Raw genomic sequence first — 16,605 nt, forward strand, 5'->3', positions numbered from 1 at the left:
TATCATTGACAGTAACTGCCCTGTATTATCTAACATCTTGTTACTCCGAGTGTGCTCCATGCACCAGCAGTGTGGTCATCACCTGGGGGCTTATTAGAAATCTCAGGCTCCACCCCAGACTTACTAACTCAGAATCTGCTTTTTTTTAAAATATATTTTATTGATTTCAGAGAGAGGAAGGGAGAAGGAAAGAGAGATGAAAACATCAGTGGTGAGAGAGAATCATCGATTGGCTGCCTCCTTCATGCCCCCTACTGGGGATGAAGCCTGCAATCCAGGCATGTGCCCTTACCAGTAATCGATCTATGACCTCCTGGTTCATGGATCTATGCTCAACCACTGAGCAGCACCGGCCAGGCCAGAATCTACATTTTAACAAGATCCCTAGGTGGTTTGTAGGTCCTTGAAAGTTGAGAGATACTGATATAAGAAATACTAAATGTCTAAAAAAGTATGTTTCTGGATTTGATTTGTTCAGATCTGTAACATAGTAAGGGTCACACTTTACATTTTGTTCTTAAGCTGTAATGTCCATTTATCCTCTGTATAAGTTTAAATTCCTTATTACTTTTATTTCAAGAAATAAAAATTGATTTAGAATAATCTCTAGTGTATCTCAGTGAGGTATTAAAATTCCAAATAAAGTCATCACTAAAGTAGTGGTCTACCAAGTAATACGGAACAGTACACTCCCTATCTATATGGAATTCTGCATTTGTACATGGAGGTACTTTTCACAGGATTTTTTAAGATCATTATTGTATTGACCATGATGATAATGACTAACACATAAAAGATGCCAGGCATACTTCTAAGTGCTTTTCATAAATTAACTCATTTAATCCTCATAACAACTATACAAAGTAAATACTATATGATCACTTCTATTTTACATATGTGTCAAATAAAGTATACAGAGGATAAGTAATTTGCTAAGGATCAAACAATAAGTGTAAGAGCTGGAATTTTAACCCAGGCATCTGGTGCCAAAACTAGGTCTTACCTGCTACACTACACTGCCTCCAGCAACTATGTTGAATTCATTTAAACATATTGAGCCCATGTGGTATGAGGCACTATAGAAGGAGCCATATATGTGTGTGCATATATATATATACTAGAGGCCCAGTGCATGATTGAATCATGCACATGTAGGGTCCCCTACACGCTTTCGCTTTTCACGGTGGAGCTGGGTGCCTGTCCGCTGGTGCACCAGGCCTTTCAGAAGCCTCCGGCTTGGCAGAGGCTTCTGAAAGGCCTGGTGCCAGAGCAGACAGGCACCCAGCTCCCCCACTTTTGATGGTCCGCGGCCGCTGAGGGGGGCTACCCTGCTGTTGAGAGGCGCAGGGGGCGGGACTCCCGCCCCCTGCGCCTCTCAACGGCCGCTGAGGGGGGCTGCCAGGGACACCTAGCTACCCTGCCATTGAGAGGCACAGCTGGGTGTCCGCAGCAGGCCCCCTCAGCGGCCGCGGATCTGGCCCTTGAGAGGCACAGTGGGCGGGAGTCCCGTCCCCTGCGCCTCTCAACAGCAGGGTAGACCCCTCAGTGGCAGCGGATCCGTGCCTCTCAATGGCCGGATAGGCCACCCCGAGTCCCGCCCCTCAGCCTCCCACCGCCCATTCGTGGGCATAGCGGAGTGATGGTAATTTACATGTTACTCTATTATTAGATAGGATATATATATATATATATATATATATATATATATATATATAATATTTTTATTAATTTCAGAGAGGAAGGGAGAGGGAGAGAGATAGAAACATCAATGATGAGAGAGAATCATTGATCAGCTGCCTCCTGCATGCCTCACATTGGGGATCAAGCCCACAACCTGGGCATATGCCATGACCGGAAGTTGAACAGTGACTTCCTGGTTCATAGGTCGATGCTCAACCGGAGCCATATATTTAGATATAGGTGTCTGGAATAAATTAGATAACCATTTACTTAACAATTAGATACTAGAAAATTTAAGAACCATTTAATTAATATAGGAAATTCCATTATGAAAGGCCATTGTAATATATGATATATGAGGAAATGCAGGTGTTTAACTTTACAAGGTTCTTTCAATTAAATATGGACCACCCTTTTTCTAAAATATGACATGTAAAAATATTAAGAAAGTGTTTCCACTCTACCTAATAGAGTGGATACTAGCTGTCATATGTTCCTATAAATTTTTAAGTGGTATCTGTGTAACTTTGAATATTAATTTTCCAAGTGTTTTTATGAATGTCACCTATAATATGTCTTTTAAAACCTAGGCAGTTGTATTTTTCTTGCCTATTTAAGGTCTCAAAAAATTTATTATGAGTAATCACAGCAAAATTTTCTAAAATTCAGAATAACCTGATATATCTGGCAATTTTATTTTTAAATTGTATACAATTTCATTTGGAGAATTTATGAAGTTCTGATGGCCTCCTGAGTTTAAAAATTGTGGTAAAGTTGTGTGTTGATTAGTTTAATAATATAATTGTTTATCATATTCTTAATATTCAAATCAACTTATTTTGTCTCCATTGTTAATTGGTATAGTTTTGTAAAATATTTTGAAATGGACTTAAGTATTAAGTATTGCTTAATACGGAATTTCCATTGGCATTACAATCAACTCACTTATCAGATAAAGGATGATCATGCCTTTTTCTTAATCATCCATTCCTTGCAATCTCTATATGAGTCAAAGATCCAAGATTTGCATTCTGATTTTTATGCAACTTTAATTTCATGTACGGATTTCATCATTGCTCACAATAGAACATCCAATTGTGTGGATTGAGAATAAAATGAAGGACAGTTGAGAGATGTGATAGAGAATTTATTGGGTCATTCAAATAGGAAAGGTGTAAGACCTGACATAATTAAACCTTGTTGAGGTTCTTATTATTAGGCAAAAATTAACAGCTAAGTTTTGAGATCCAGAGGTCCTGCATGTAATTATCATTTATTCAGCTGTAAAGTATCAGTTTATTATTCATAATTTTTTAAGAACTTACTTGGGTATTGTTTGAATTTTTTATTTAATTAAATGTTTTGGACTTTTTGTATTTATTTTACACATGAATAAATACACATACACACACACACTCCTTTTTGTGCACTTAATGGCGTCACATAACAGTAGAAACCTGAGGGATTTTTGGATGTCTTAGTCACCTCAGTTTTTTTGACAGATTTAATTTATATTTGAATTATCTGAGGAAGAACCTTACTTTATAATTCATATTCATATTTTTTAAACTATGGATATTTAAAGGTATTTCTTGATTTGTCTACATTTCAGCATAGACGTAAAATTGATTTCATCCTGTTAAGGAAATTCCTCTTAATGCTGATATACAGATAATGAGTGAAAATTCATAAAAGGAAACTTACTTTAAATGTTCAGGTTGATAGAAAAATCCATAACTTTATAGAGACAGGCCTACCTTTGCACTTAAGAGAGGGCAGGGTAGCTGTCTGGAGACAGTACCGTGAGAACTGCTCGTAAGATAAAAGATCATTCCCCAGTATTCTTCACTGTAAGTAGTATTTAGTCTTTAATCTTCACTTTGTGAATAATGCTACTATTAATAGTTCCATCAGTAGCTGGAATACACAAAACCAGATAATTTTTGTCTGAAAAGTGGGTTTTTCTTCCATAAATTCTCTAGGCATTGCTTTCTGAGATGTTAGAATAGCTATAGCTACTTAGAAAAGATTGTTTAGTAAATGAAGAATTCAATTGTGTAGATGGTAGATACCTGGAAAATTAGTTCATTGTCCATTAAAGTTGAACAATAGACAAATCAAATAGTTTTATTAGAAGTTTTATTAAAGTAATATGTCCACCTTTAATTCATCTTTTTTATCAGCACCCTGGAGACAAGTAAAGCAAAATTCTAATATTTTTATTTCCATAAATATATTTGCATTCTTAAGGAACAATATAGTGTTTTTAAGTATAGCTTCCTCTGAAATCATTTAAATGTTTATAAATATTTAGAAACATATCTTATAATTAAATTATTGCTATTTAAATTTATAAATATGATTTTTTCTGATATTAATTGCTTTAGAATTATAAAAAGAAACATCCCTTTTAAGTAACATGATGGACCCCTTTTGTGAACTGTCTAAAGATTTACACGCAATACTCTCTACAGCAGAACAGTTTACAAGAATCTGGACCACAGGAAAGTGAAGTAACAGCAGAAAATATCTTAACTGTAGCCAAGGATCCAAGATATGCCAGATATCTCAAAATGGTTCAAGTGGTAAGCTGATTTGGTCTGTCTTCTCTGTCTAGCAGCCTCTTTTGAAATTCTTGACCCTAGAGGTTTCATTGTTATTTTTCAACCTAAACAACTGCTAAACCGAGTTACCCAAGTTTTCTACTCCCTTACTTATTTCTTTCCTGTGTTCAATTAATACACTGATAAAAAGTAACCAGAAGTCAACTCTTTCTAATTAAAATTGATCTCACACTTCAGACTAACAGTTTAATATAGATTTATATCATTTTTTTTTGCTTTACATAAAGTTATTGCAAATCTTGGATGTATTTATAGAGGAATGAAAGTGGACTATTCATATGGCTTTAGCTTAGTTTCCATATGCTAGCACAAATAATTTTTTTGTATATTTTTATTCTGAATTTTATCTGTCAGTGGTTTGGTTCATAGAAAAGAGCATACATCTCTTGGTCATTTAAGGTAATGCTTTTAACTTATTATATGATTTCAGAATTTATATTTTTTTCCTAGGAAATCATTCCATGGTATGACACCAGAAATATCTGCAGCTGTCTATAACAGCAAAAGCCAATTTCCTTTCATTCCTGTAGGAAGCTTTATTATAGTTGAAGGAGTTAGCTGCCCATCACTTTTCTGTCAATTAAAAGAGTAATGTTTTTGTACCATTCCATTATCAGGCAAAGGAAGTACTAATACTAAAGAAGAACAGATTTATTTTGCTGTCCGTGCATTTTTTATCACCACAATAATTTAAAACAAATAGTATCTGGCAACCAGAAAGAGTGGATGGGCTCATTTGGAAGCTGCAGTGGTCACAGTGGGAAGGAGAAAGTACCTTCGCTTTTCCTGGTTGTCAGAGAGATGGGTTTGTCATTTTCAGAATTCTCCTTAGACGGTCAAAACCCTGGGCTCTATCCAGTCTGTAGGAAAAACTAAATCAGACTTTGGGATGAAACTATATGAAGTCCTTTTATTAAAAGAATAAAGTAGAGCTGTTTTGATCTGAACCATGATAAATTAGTTTTTTAAAGCTAGAATCCAGGAAAGCTTAAGCTAAATTTAAAATGTGGACTGTTGAAAACTGTGTTTGACTCTCTCAAACAAAAGAGGAAAGAAAGGTTTCGGAGTGACTCCTCTTGCCTAACATATAAAGTATGAAATAGGAAAATCTACTGGATGGTTTCTACAAGAAGGCCCAGACATCTTTGATAAGACTATATCTTAGGATAACTTGTATTCTATATATGTCAATGAAGATAGATATATATATCTTCATTGATTTCAGAGAGGAAGGAGGAGGGAGAGAGAGATAGAAACATCAACGATGAGAGAGAATCACTGATCAGCTGCCTCCTGCACGCCCCACTCTGGGGAGTGAGCCCACAACCCGGGCATGTGCCCTGACCGGAATCAAACCATGACCTCCTGGTTCATAGGTTGTCACTCAACCACTAAGCCATGCCGGCCAAGCATAACTTATGTTCTTGATGCATTACCTCTGATTTTACAAAAACTTTAAAAACACTTATTTTCTTTTTCTGTATAAAACACTGTCCATTTATTCCACAAGTGTTTATTAAACACTTACTTTAAGGTACTATACTAGGTATTGTCTAGATTTAATTTAGCCAGCTAAGTTTTCTAGATACCACTTTAAATTATTTTGTTATTAATTATTTAGACCAGTTCCATTACTTTTCAGAGATATATATATATATATATATGTGTGTGTGTGTGTGTGTGTGTGTGTGTGTATACACATATATATGTAAATGGCTCCTTTAGTATTCATTTTTTTATTCCTGTGCCTTCCTATCTCACCAGATGTAATAGCCAAAGTCCTTCAGAGGCCCACAAGATACTGTACAATTTAGCTCTCTCTTTACCTTTTTGATCTCTTACCTTGGCTTACTCTGCTCCAGCTCTACTGGCTTCCTTGATGTCCCTCGAGGCCTTTGCATCAGCTGTTCTCTCTGCCTCAAACATTTTTTCCCAGATATCATCATGATGTACACCTTCACTTCCTTCAAATCTTTACCCATGTAGTACCTTCTCTCTGGCCCCATTCCTTTTACCCCTTACCTGCTATATGTTTCTTCATATAAACTTCTGATATTATTTTAAACTAGAGGCCTGGTGCACAGGATTCATGCACTGGTGCGGGGCATGGCCTGCAGGGATCAGCCCGCTGTGGGAGTGCCGCTCATCCTGGTCTGCCGAGCGGCTGCTCCCTGGTCCTGCATCTTCTGTGGAGCCGGAGCACTCGCCTCTCCAGGGAACCCGGTCAGGGCTGGGCCCAGGGACAATAGCACTGAGAGGCTACGGAGTAGGCTTCAGTCCTGCAGTGGCCATGAACCCGCCTCCCAGCCTCCGGGGTCAGCTCTGCAAGCCCAGCAGTGGTGTTGCTTGGCCTGCGGGCGTCCGGAGGAGGCGGCAGGGAGTGAGGAGGAGGAGCCTGGGGCGAGGAGGCAATGATTGCAGCCTGGGTTCCTGCCAGTTGGCCTGGGGTTCACAGCGGGAGCAGCCACTCATCCCAGTCAGCCGAGCGGCGCTCCCACTGTGGTAGCGCACTGACCATCAGGGGGCAGCTCCTGCGTTGGGTATCTGCGCCCTAGTGGTCAGTGCTCATCATAGCGACTGGTCGACCGGTCATTCTGGTTGTTCCGCCGTTTGGTCACTGGGCTTTTATTATATATGCTACATATCCTACATACTGTGTTTGTGTATGTCCCTGTACAAGAATATAAACTCCATGAGGGTAGGGGATTACTTGGGGTACTGCACTGTTCCCAGTTCCTAGAAGAATACCTGACACATAGTGCTTACCAACGAATGAAAATGCCTCTGTTTTTCTCTAGGCTATTTTACCTTTTGATGGGAGATAGATTTCTTTTTTATACTGGCTCAGTGATTTTTAGATTGACAAGCTCTGTCAAAATATAGGTTCCTGGTTCCTACCCTACTGAATTAAAATCTCTGAAGTTGGGACTTCAAGCCAGAGCATATCTATGTCCAAAAAAAAAAAAGAAAGCCCTTCTCATTAAGAACTATTTTAAAATATTCCAACCTATATTATAACAACATTAAAATAAATTTTATTTAGAAACATTTAAGAAAGAATAAATGATTACTCCTTTTATTTTTTTAAGTTCGGTAGTACTTTAGCTTCAGCCCGTTCCTTTTGCTTGGTGTCACTGATTATGGGCAGAGGGTTAGTTTCTCCTGCCTCAGACTTTTCCCGTTTTTAGCCCAGTTTTTCTGATTTCAGTCCTTTGCCTCCTCTCCGCCTTTGATACGGGTATTTCTGATTCCTCAACATTTCCAGGGTTGTGGAAGTGAACTTGGCCTATCTGTACAGTCATCAATCATTCTTTTACCTACTTTTAATTTCCATGTTATTTTGGTTCATATATACTTCTGAGTCATTAAAAGTGGAGTTTGAGCCTCATTGTTTGGGGGTAATTTTCAAGAGGGAAGGGGAACAACATCTTTACACTGCCATCTTTAAACTGCAAGTTCACCCAAGTTAAATTTCATTTTATTGTTTTCAGTTTATTGTGCCAGCCTGGATCCCAGAATCATATTTCCCAACTTTTGTTTCCTACCGCTCCCTGTCCTGAATTCCATTCTTCATACCAAACCACAAGTCCTTCCCAATATATGCTCCATGCTTTTCCACCTCTGAATCTAGATTCTCCTTCTCTTAATTACTACATGCCCAGATTCTGCTCATCTAACACATTCCTATGAACACTTCCACTAAATCCTCTCAGATTCCTAACCCACCAACACATAAAACTTAGGCAATATCTCCCAACATTGACCAGTCTAACCACTATATCTACATTTTTTGTGAAACTTACCACTTCATACCTAGTTCAATGATCACTTACACATATTTTGTCTCTCCTATTGAAAAAGGAAATCATGAGAGGAAGAGCTGTGTCTTGATCTTTGTATTCACTTTAACACCTTGCCAATAAAGATGCTCCATCAATGTTTACTGAATGGACTATTTTATCCTGCATGTTAACTCTCCTTTCTAGCTTTGTGTCACCTGGAAATGTATAGAAGTGCTCCCATTTCTTCAAACTATTGATCTAAAATGTTCGGTAGGACCAAAGCAAAAATAGATCAAGAAGTGGACTTCCTCACGGTTAACATGAATCTACCAATCATTGCTCTGCTTAAGCCATCTATAAAGCTACCATGTCTCCTGTTTCCTAAGTATACCATGAGTGACTGTCGAAATGTCCAATTACAGGTGTAGGCTACACGTTTGACAACGTCCTTGATTGTTTTTCCTGGACATGGTCACTACCACAGTTTCTGTCACTTCTGCATCATCATTCACTTCTGTCTCTTTGTTCAAATCCTATATAATAAAAGCCTAATGATGCAAATTGTCCCCTCGGACAGTTGTTCGACTGGGAGTTCGACTGGGACACCAGGAGTTCGACCGCTCACTATGACGTGCGCTGACACGGGGTGGCATGGAACATGGTGGGGCATTGGCGACACGGTGCTGGCAGCAGGCAATAGTAGAGGTGCTGCCTTCCCTGATGGGCCCTGATGAAAGCGGGACCGTGGTGGGGTGGTGGAGCAGGTGAGCGGGTGGCACCAGGCCAAGCCGGGTGTGAGCGGGGGCCCAATTACCCTGCTGATTGCCCCATGGATGGTGATCAGCAGTGGTGGCGGGGGGCGCAGCCACCACCTGGGTCCCAGGCACTGAGGCAACCAGGAGGGGGACCTGGCCCTGACCGATTGCTCAGCAGGCATGATGGTGGAGCAGGTGAGAGGGTGGTACCAGGCCAAGGCAGGGTGCCAGGCAGGGCTGCAGGGCTGCGGGACTGCGAGGCTGGGGGCAGGAGCTGGGGCCTGATCTCCACAGGCCACCCAGAGGGACCCCACCCGTGCACGAATTCGTGTACTGGGCCTCTAGTATAAGTATGAAATAGTTAAATCAGTTCCCCTCAATGCTCGCTTTATCTGTTAAAGGAGAAAATATTTAGCATGTAAGAATTCATCAGATGCTCTGATTTCAGCAAAATTAAACTGTCATTACATCATGTTTGTATTTCGTCCTTTTGCTTGTTTGCAACATGTTTCAGAAAACCTCATCTAAGTCCTGCATCTGGTCAAGTGACCAAAAAGAATGCTCCATCTGATAATACAGCTATTGCCTTTTTTAGCTTCACTTAGGGGTTCCTTTATTCAATACTCAAGAATTTCCATATATCTGGATATATATCTTTCTCCTTCTGTTGTAAAATGTTGTAAGACATGCCTTTCAATTGCCAGTTCTTATTTATTAATTTCATCCCACTAAGTATTAACAATCCCTGATGTTTACTTATTTTAAAATTTCATGTTTGCTCTATACAAATTCTCTCTCTCTCTCTTTTACTTTAGGCTATTGTTTTCGATTTCCTTGTATCTCTCCTCTTAATTACCTGCTAGTTCTCCCACTGTTATTTTTTTCCTCCTGTCATTAATTGAGGATTTTTAAAATTATATTTTTTTACTGAGGTAGCATTGGTTAAAAACATTATATAAATTTCAAGTATACAACATTACTATTCTGTGTCTATACTCTATTGCATGTTCACCCCTTAAGTCTAGTTTCCATCCGTTACCATATATTCTTTGCCCTCCCTCACCCTATCCCTTGCCTCTGGTAATCAATCACCTTTCTCTTTTCTTTATCTATAAGTTTATTTTTGTTGTGTTAGTTCATGCTACTTTTTTGTTTTATATTTCACATATAAGTTAAATCATACAGTTTTTGTACTTTTCCATTTGACTTATTTCACTTAGCATAATACCCTCGCAATCTTTCTATGTTGTCACAAATGGCATTTTACCCTTTTTTATGACTGAGTAATATTCCATTGTATATATGCCACATTTTCATTCATTCATCCATCAATAGACACTTAGCTTGTTTTCATATGTTGGCTATTATTAATAATACTGCAATAAACATAGGGATACATATATATTTTTAGTTAGTGTTTTCATATTCTTCTGGATTAAATACCCAGATAAGGAATTGCTGGATCATATGGTAGTTTTATTTTTAATTTTTTTGAGGAACCTCCATACTGTTTTTCATAATGGCTCTACCAGTTTACAATCCCGCCAACACTGTATGAGGGTTTCCTTTTCAACATCTTCTCTAACTCTTATTTCTTGTCTTTTTAATAATAGACATTCTAGCAGGTGTGAGGCCTGTTGTGGTTTTGATTTGCATTTCCCTAATAATTAGTGATGTTGAACAGCTTTTCATATGCCTGTTGGCTGTCTGTATATCTTCCTTGGAAAAATGTCTATTCAGGTTTCCTGCCCTGAGGATTTTTTACTCTTTGATTTCTATTTAAACCCCCTGGTGGGTTTAGCTGAGCATCATCTTTGGGTTCTTCTGAATAACTTAGCACTTTTCCAGGAGTATAATCATTCTATTGACTTAAGTCATCATCAAAAATATTGTTCTTCAACAGCATCTGCATAGTTAGTAGTGTTTTCTATATCCATATCTTCACAGAACTGCAACTAGCTAGGAGAACAGATGACAATATCACCCATTGCAATCTGTATCATTGAGCCCTTTAGTTTCTGCCACTGACATGGGAAGAACCTAGATAGCTTTGTATCTCTGTACTGCCAGGTGGTGAAATGCCTTCCTGTTTTCTGTATTAGTCTTCTAATCAATTGTCCATTCTCTGAAGATGGTTCAGTTCCTTGAGTGTGACTGAGAACAAACAGGGCTCAATAGGCTATAGATAGAAACGAAAACAAATGTGAACATTTCCTATAAGAAGTAACCTAATACCAGTTCATTCTAGAGGGTAGCTTCATTAAAAATTGCCTTAACAATATTGGAAAGTGTTTCACTTTCCCAACAAGAGTGTAGATTTTTATTAAAACACCCAATTTTTCTTGGCCTCAGAAGGTGACTAAAGTTTCTCTAGCTTACCTGCTACTCAAAATTTTGTTTTAGTTATTAATGTAGAGAAAAACCAGTATCTGCATAACTCATCAAAGCGTTGTGCTTTGTCTATTGGTATGGTCTTGAGTAGTTTCTCACCCATTGTACACAGTACTACATGTTAACAAAGCTGAATTTTAGAAGCCTACAATCTGAATAGGGGATTGCTTGTATTAACAAAAGGGAAGATAGCATTAGCATGGTCTAAAAAACAAACCAAAAAAACCATCTGTCTTTCTGGGGAATAAAAATCACTATATACCAACAGTATAAAAATCTATTCTAGGATCCCCAAAATAATATTTCTATACCCTCAAAATTGAGTTAACAGTGCCAGAAGTCCTCTTACCTCCTACAGACAGTAATGGGATTTCTTTCATTTTTTAATTGTCTTTATGTTTTTATCATTTAAAAATGAGTTATTGCTCCATAGCCAGAGTCTTACACCTATCATTCCACTTAAGCTGAGTTTATCTTTTTCCAAAATGTGATGTTCTTTAACTCAGCATCTTAATACTCACTAGACCCTCAACCCTCTTGTGGTGACTTCTCTTGCTTCCTTTCTGAATTTTTGTTTAGAACCATTTTATTCTCTCTAGTAGGGCAGAGAGTAGACAAATGTTTCCAAGCCATTTTAATTTTTCTGTTAATATAAGTTAGCTGACCACCCATGTAGTGGTCACTCAGTTTATATAGCAAGACATAGGAAGTCCTACAAATCACAAATATAGATTTTTTTTAAACTTTCAGGCTTCCATGCACTGTAATCTTTTTGTTTTCCTTCCTGAGCTGCCACAAAATCTGCCTTTTCCTGGGCCTAGCTATCTCCTTGGAATATCCTGCTTTCACATTTGCTTCGCCTCATTTCTCACAGAACCTGCAAATCAATTTTAGAGCCTAAGTTGTTAAAACTGCTTAATTAATATAAGCTCCTTTGGACATAAGCCAGAAGAATTTTTCAAATGTCACCAGTACCAGTTCACAGAGAAATAAGTAGTACCTTGTTTTTTGGTCTCCATACCTTTTCCTGTCACTCTCGGATTACTACCCTCTGTGAGGCATGAGTGAGGGCAGTTCCAGAAAGGAGTTGTTTTTGTAAGACATCTGGATGTCAAAGAGTACACCCAGATCTGTACTCTGTGCTTCTGGTATGCAACATGATACAGTTTCTCAGCTTTGTCACACAATCCCGTGTGGCCATGTTTGGGTCATGTCACCTTTTAAGACCAGTTTCTTCATACATAAAATGATATCTCTAGATTTGTCCTCTATTTAATTGATCCAGATTTGGATCTCATTATTAATGAATATTCCTGGAACACCTGCTGGCATTTTCTGATTTTTTTTCCTTGTAAAGCAAGTTTTACACAAGATTTTTGAGTGAGTAATACTGTTGTGTTCCAAATGTGGCAGATAATTGATTTAATGCTTGTTGTCATAATAGTGCAGCACAAGCTTTTACTAAATTACATATTGCTTTTATAACTTAACTGGAATTGTGTACATAGATCACTTTTCCAACAATTCTCCCCCTTTTACTGGCAGGACTTGGTGAATCCTTTGCCAATAATAAATTGTGCATTGGAAAAGTCCGACTTCCACATTAAGAAGCTAATGACTTGTATTTTTTTAAACCAAATTTGCCAAAACAGCCTCTTCGGACACTTAGGCTTTTTTAAAGCTCTGTTTTCTTTGGCTGGCTCCAAATGTGAATTGAATAATCTCCTTGGTCCTGGTGGTTCTGATGCATCTGTTGCCAGCAGGGCATGCTGGCCTGGGGAAATGTGACTTCCATAACCTAAGGAGGAAGAGTCTCCAACTGATTATGAAAGATGTCCACCAAGAAGTGATATACCTTGGACCTTGTGAAACTAATCAGGCATGAAGTCAAGTGCCCTTTAGATAAGGTGTAGTTTTTGTAAGAGTAATTAAAGGATTTCAAATCTTGTTTGGGAGCTCTAGAGAGCTCCAGGGTAAGTTCCCCATCACTGTTCCAAAGTGGTTCAGCCCTGGCCAAGTAGCTCAGTTGGTTAGAGCGTTGTCTTGGTTAGAACAAGATTGTGGGTTCAATCTTCGGTCAGGGCACATATACAAGAAGCAACCAATGAGTGCATAAATAAGTGGAACAACAAATCGATGTCTCTCTCTCTCTCTCTCTCTCTCTCTCTCTCTCTCTCTCTCTCTCTCTCTCCTTCTTCCCTCCCTCTCCCTTCTTCTCTCTAAAAGTCAATAAAAATTTTTAAAGAGTGGTTCATATATAGTAATAGCTGTGGAAAACACAGGTATGGATTTAGTGTAGCAACTATATGTTATTTCTTTTTGTATTTTTTAACTCCGTAGATATTATAATGTCAACATGTGTTTTGTTTCCTTTTTAATACCAAAGATTGATTAATCAATATCAAGGTCAGTATTTCTTTTAGTACATTCAGGGTTGGGGGGACAAGTTTTTGTGGTGTTTCACATTGAAGATAAAAGCCATATATAAAATGATTGTTTTCCTATATACATGTGAATGTAGATAATGAAAAGATGCAAATGAACATTTGTCTAATTAAATGCATAATTTTGCTAACTTTGAAAATTGGAAAGGGAAATAGTTTCTTCTTCCCATCAACTGAATGATCAGCCAGTCCATTTGATCACAACTAAAAAAAAAGAAACCAAGCTTAGCAGAGTGATACACTATATGAGTAGTAACTTTGAGTTGGGATAAATGGGACTCAAGTAAACACAGTTACCTCCTTCCTCGGCATTCTGTCTTATGTCAAATGCAAGGATTAGATAGAGATTTCTCCTGAGGCAGAAAGCTGTGACAGTGGACCACCAGTCAGGAGCCCCTCAGGTGTTAGCTGTGCTTTGCCATGGCCTGAGCATCTGGAGAATCTAGAAACAGGTAACTTTTTCTAGTACTGTTGGCAAAGAATGACCAAAATTACTTATTCTCTGCTAAAGTCAATGAACTAGCTTCTAAGGAAGCCTTGTGTGAAGAATTACGCCAGTTTTACCAGTTATTACTTTTCAATATTCTGGCTGTCTTTGAACACTTCCCAAGTTGCTTTGAAAGGTAGGGAGTTCAGAACCAATCATACTCTGTACATGTTTAATGTTGAGGAGTTTTGCTTTAAATTACTCTTTGCTATTTTATTTTTCTTATATATGTTTGCTTCGAGAGCAGTAAACAGTGATTGCTAAGTTTGGGTTTTAGATTTCTTGTTTCCTAATGCATGATAAAGTTAGAACACTGAAGGAGAAGCATGTACTGGGCAGGTACTAAGTTAGATGGTGATCAGTATCCATTTGGTAATATTGTGTGTACCTGCCTTGATTCTTACCTATTTCCGCCACTGTTGCCATAATCATATGGCTCAGAATATTTTAATACTGATATCACTTATTTTTCATTATAGTTATCCTCGGGTGGCATTCAACTACCATGAAAGTGTTGACTTGTGATTCATTTGTTTCCAGGATCTAGTTATTTAACCATAACTATTTTTATTTATGGTGCTTATAGTTTCTGGAGAAATGTATTTTGAATCGTGAAGCTCACTCAGTAGGGTTTGGAATTCTCAATCATAGCTGAAGAATTGTCACACACCAACAAGCTGATGTACCCAGATGTCAGTCTGCAGTAGAATCGTAGAAGGATATTCAGCTACTGTACCCTTGAATTCTTTGTTTTTTAATAATATATCAGATAATTAAAAATTAATTTAAAAATAATAAATTTTAAAAATAATTTAAAAAGGGAGAGTAAGTGAAACAAAATTGAGAATGCAAAATAATCTTTTAAAAATAATTGATAAGGTAATTCATTTAGGGTGTTAAATTTGTCAAATCAATTTTTTAAGTATCAAATTATTTTTGAAGAGGATATATTTCTTCAGGAACATATTCTCTATATCATATTTTTGTCATAATTAAAATAATGGAGATAATGTATAGGACAGTTTGTCAAAAAGTCCTTTCAAGCCAAAACATGTAATTTATTATTTCAGTTTATTTATTTTGCTAACTGTCAAATTTACTTCATCTTTCTTTTCACTGTAACATCATACCTCTGTACATCTCTCCTCACAAAAGAAAGAAAAAGAAGGAATATAAGCAAACAAACACAGGGGAAAGAACTTATAGAGGATAAGTTTAATGTAGTTTTAAAATTCATAGGGATTTCCTTTAAATGATATATAAAATGGGAAGCAACAAAGATGAGAATTTAGCAGAAAAATATTTTTAACTTTGGACTTGGATCTTTCATTCCAACTCCTTTACACAGCTTCTTAGCTCTTACTTTAGAAGTTGTGACAAAAGGAACATTGCTGTTAAGGTTCATAAGGGAGCTTTTGAAGATATATACTAACAATGACAGATTTTATCCTTTGCGAAATGTGTGGTATAATTCTTTTACTCTGATCCAACCATAATGTTTTAGTTACCCAACTTTGATTTCTCAGTGCCCACCTCTGCCAGAAATAAGGTACTTCACATAAAAATTTTCCAAATTAGTAATGTAAATTACGTAGTTACTTACTTACATTTACTCTTTTTAGAAGTATGGTGAATCTCACCATAAATATAAATTTGTTTGGCTAAGATTGTGGTAGTTAATGGAAGGAAAAGTAAAGACCAGGGAGCAAATGAGCTGTAGTAAGGGAGTAGACTCACTGCAGGAGGAAAGACGTGTCTTAGACACCATTTGCTTGAGGAAGGAGTTCTAGCACCCTGTTTGGACAAGGATCTCAGTGTAAGCATTCATAACAAGGTGTGCACTACTGGTGTGGAAGATAATGTGCTTTGAATGGATTGCAGCAATGTAAGACGCAAGAACAAACTTCATTTGAAAGTTAGGTAATTTTGTAATAAGGATTATTTTACAATTTGGAGAAAATGCTAATATGTTTACTGTATGTTTTGAAAGGAAATAAAATAGATTTCAAAATATCTTATTGGGAAAATGAATGAAAATTATATATTCCTCTACCTGAAGATATCTACATCTTTTGTATTTACCTTAATGCTGCAATTTAAATAAATATCACCAGAACTTAGTACAACTCACTGGAGTTTTCAGAATAATTATAATACAGCATCCCAACTTTTCTTTTTCTTTTCCTAGTTCAAATACACAAATGACTTTTATTCAGTTAGTTGGTTAGACCATGTGCTGATGACACATTATCAGATTCAGGGCCTTTATTGTGGTTTTGTAGCCAGAGGAAATGCCTAGTTCTGGCCATCTCTCTTTAAATAGATACTCATGATCTACAAGGACATTGAATGAGTGATTCATAATACACCAAACTCATTACCATATTGGAAAACTAGTTCAAACGTGAATATTCTTTGGTTTCAATCAGTAAAATTATCTTT

General features: G+C 37.3%; 1 protein-coding gene across 3 annotated transcripts in view; it reads left to right on the plus strand.

Moving 5' to 3' along the window:
* The window catches only part of WASHC3 (WASH complex subunit 3), a 42,828-nt gene that overhangs the window by 12,238 nt on the left and 13,985 nt on the right, over positions 1 to 16,605 (plus strand). For 2 of the 3 annotated variants that reach the window (XM_079774779.1, XM_079774777.1), the window contains exon 5: positions 4,155 to 4,265. In XM_079774779.1, coding sequence (XP_079630905.1) covers positions 4,155 to 4,265 — 111 coding nt within the window. The remainder of the gene's footprint in view (positions 1 to 4,154; positions 4,266 to 16,605) is intronic. The other variant, XM_079774778.1, reaches the window with a different exon arrangement.

Source organism: Cnephaeus nilssonii (assembly GCF_951640355.1).
Source record: "Cnephaeus nilssonii genome assembly, chromosome: 6".
Classification (NCBI taxonomy): domain Eukaryota; kingdom Metazoa; phylum Chordata; class Mammalia; order Chiroptera; family Vespertilionidae; genus Cnephaeus; species Cnephaeus nilssonii.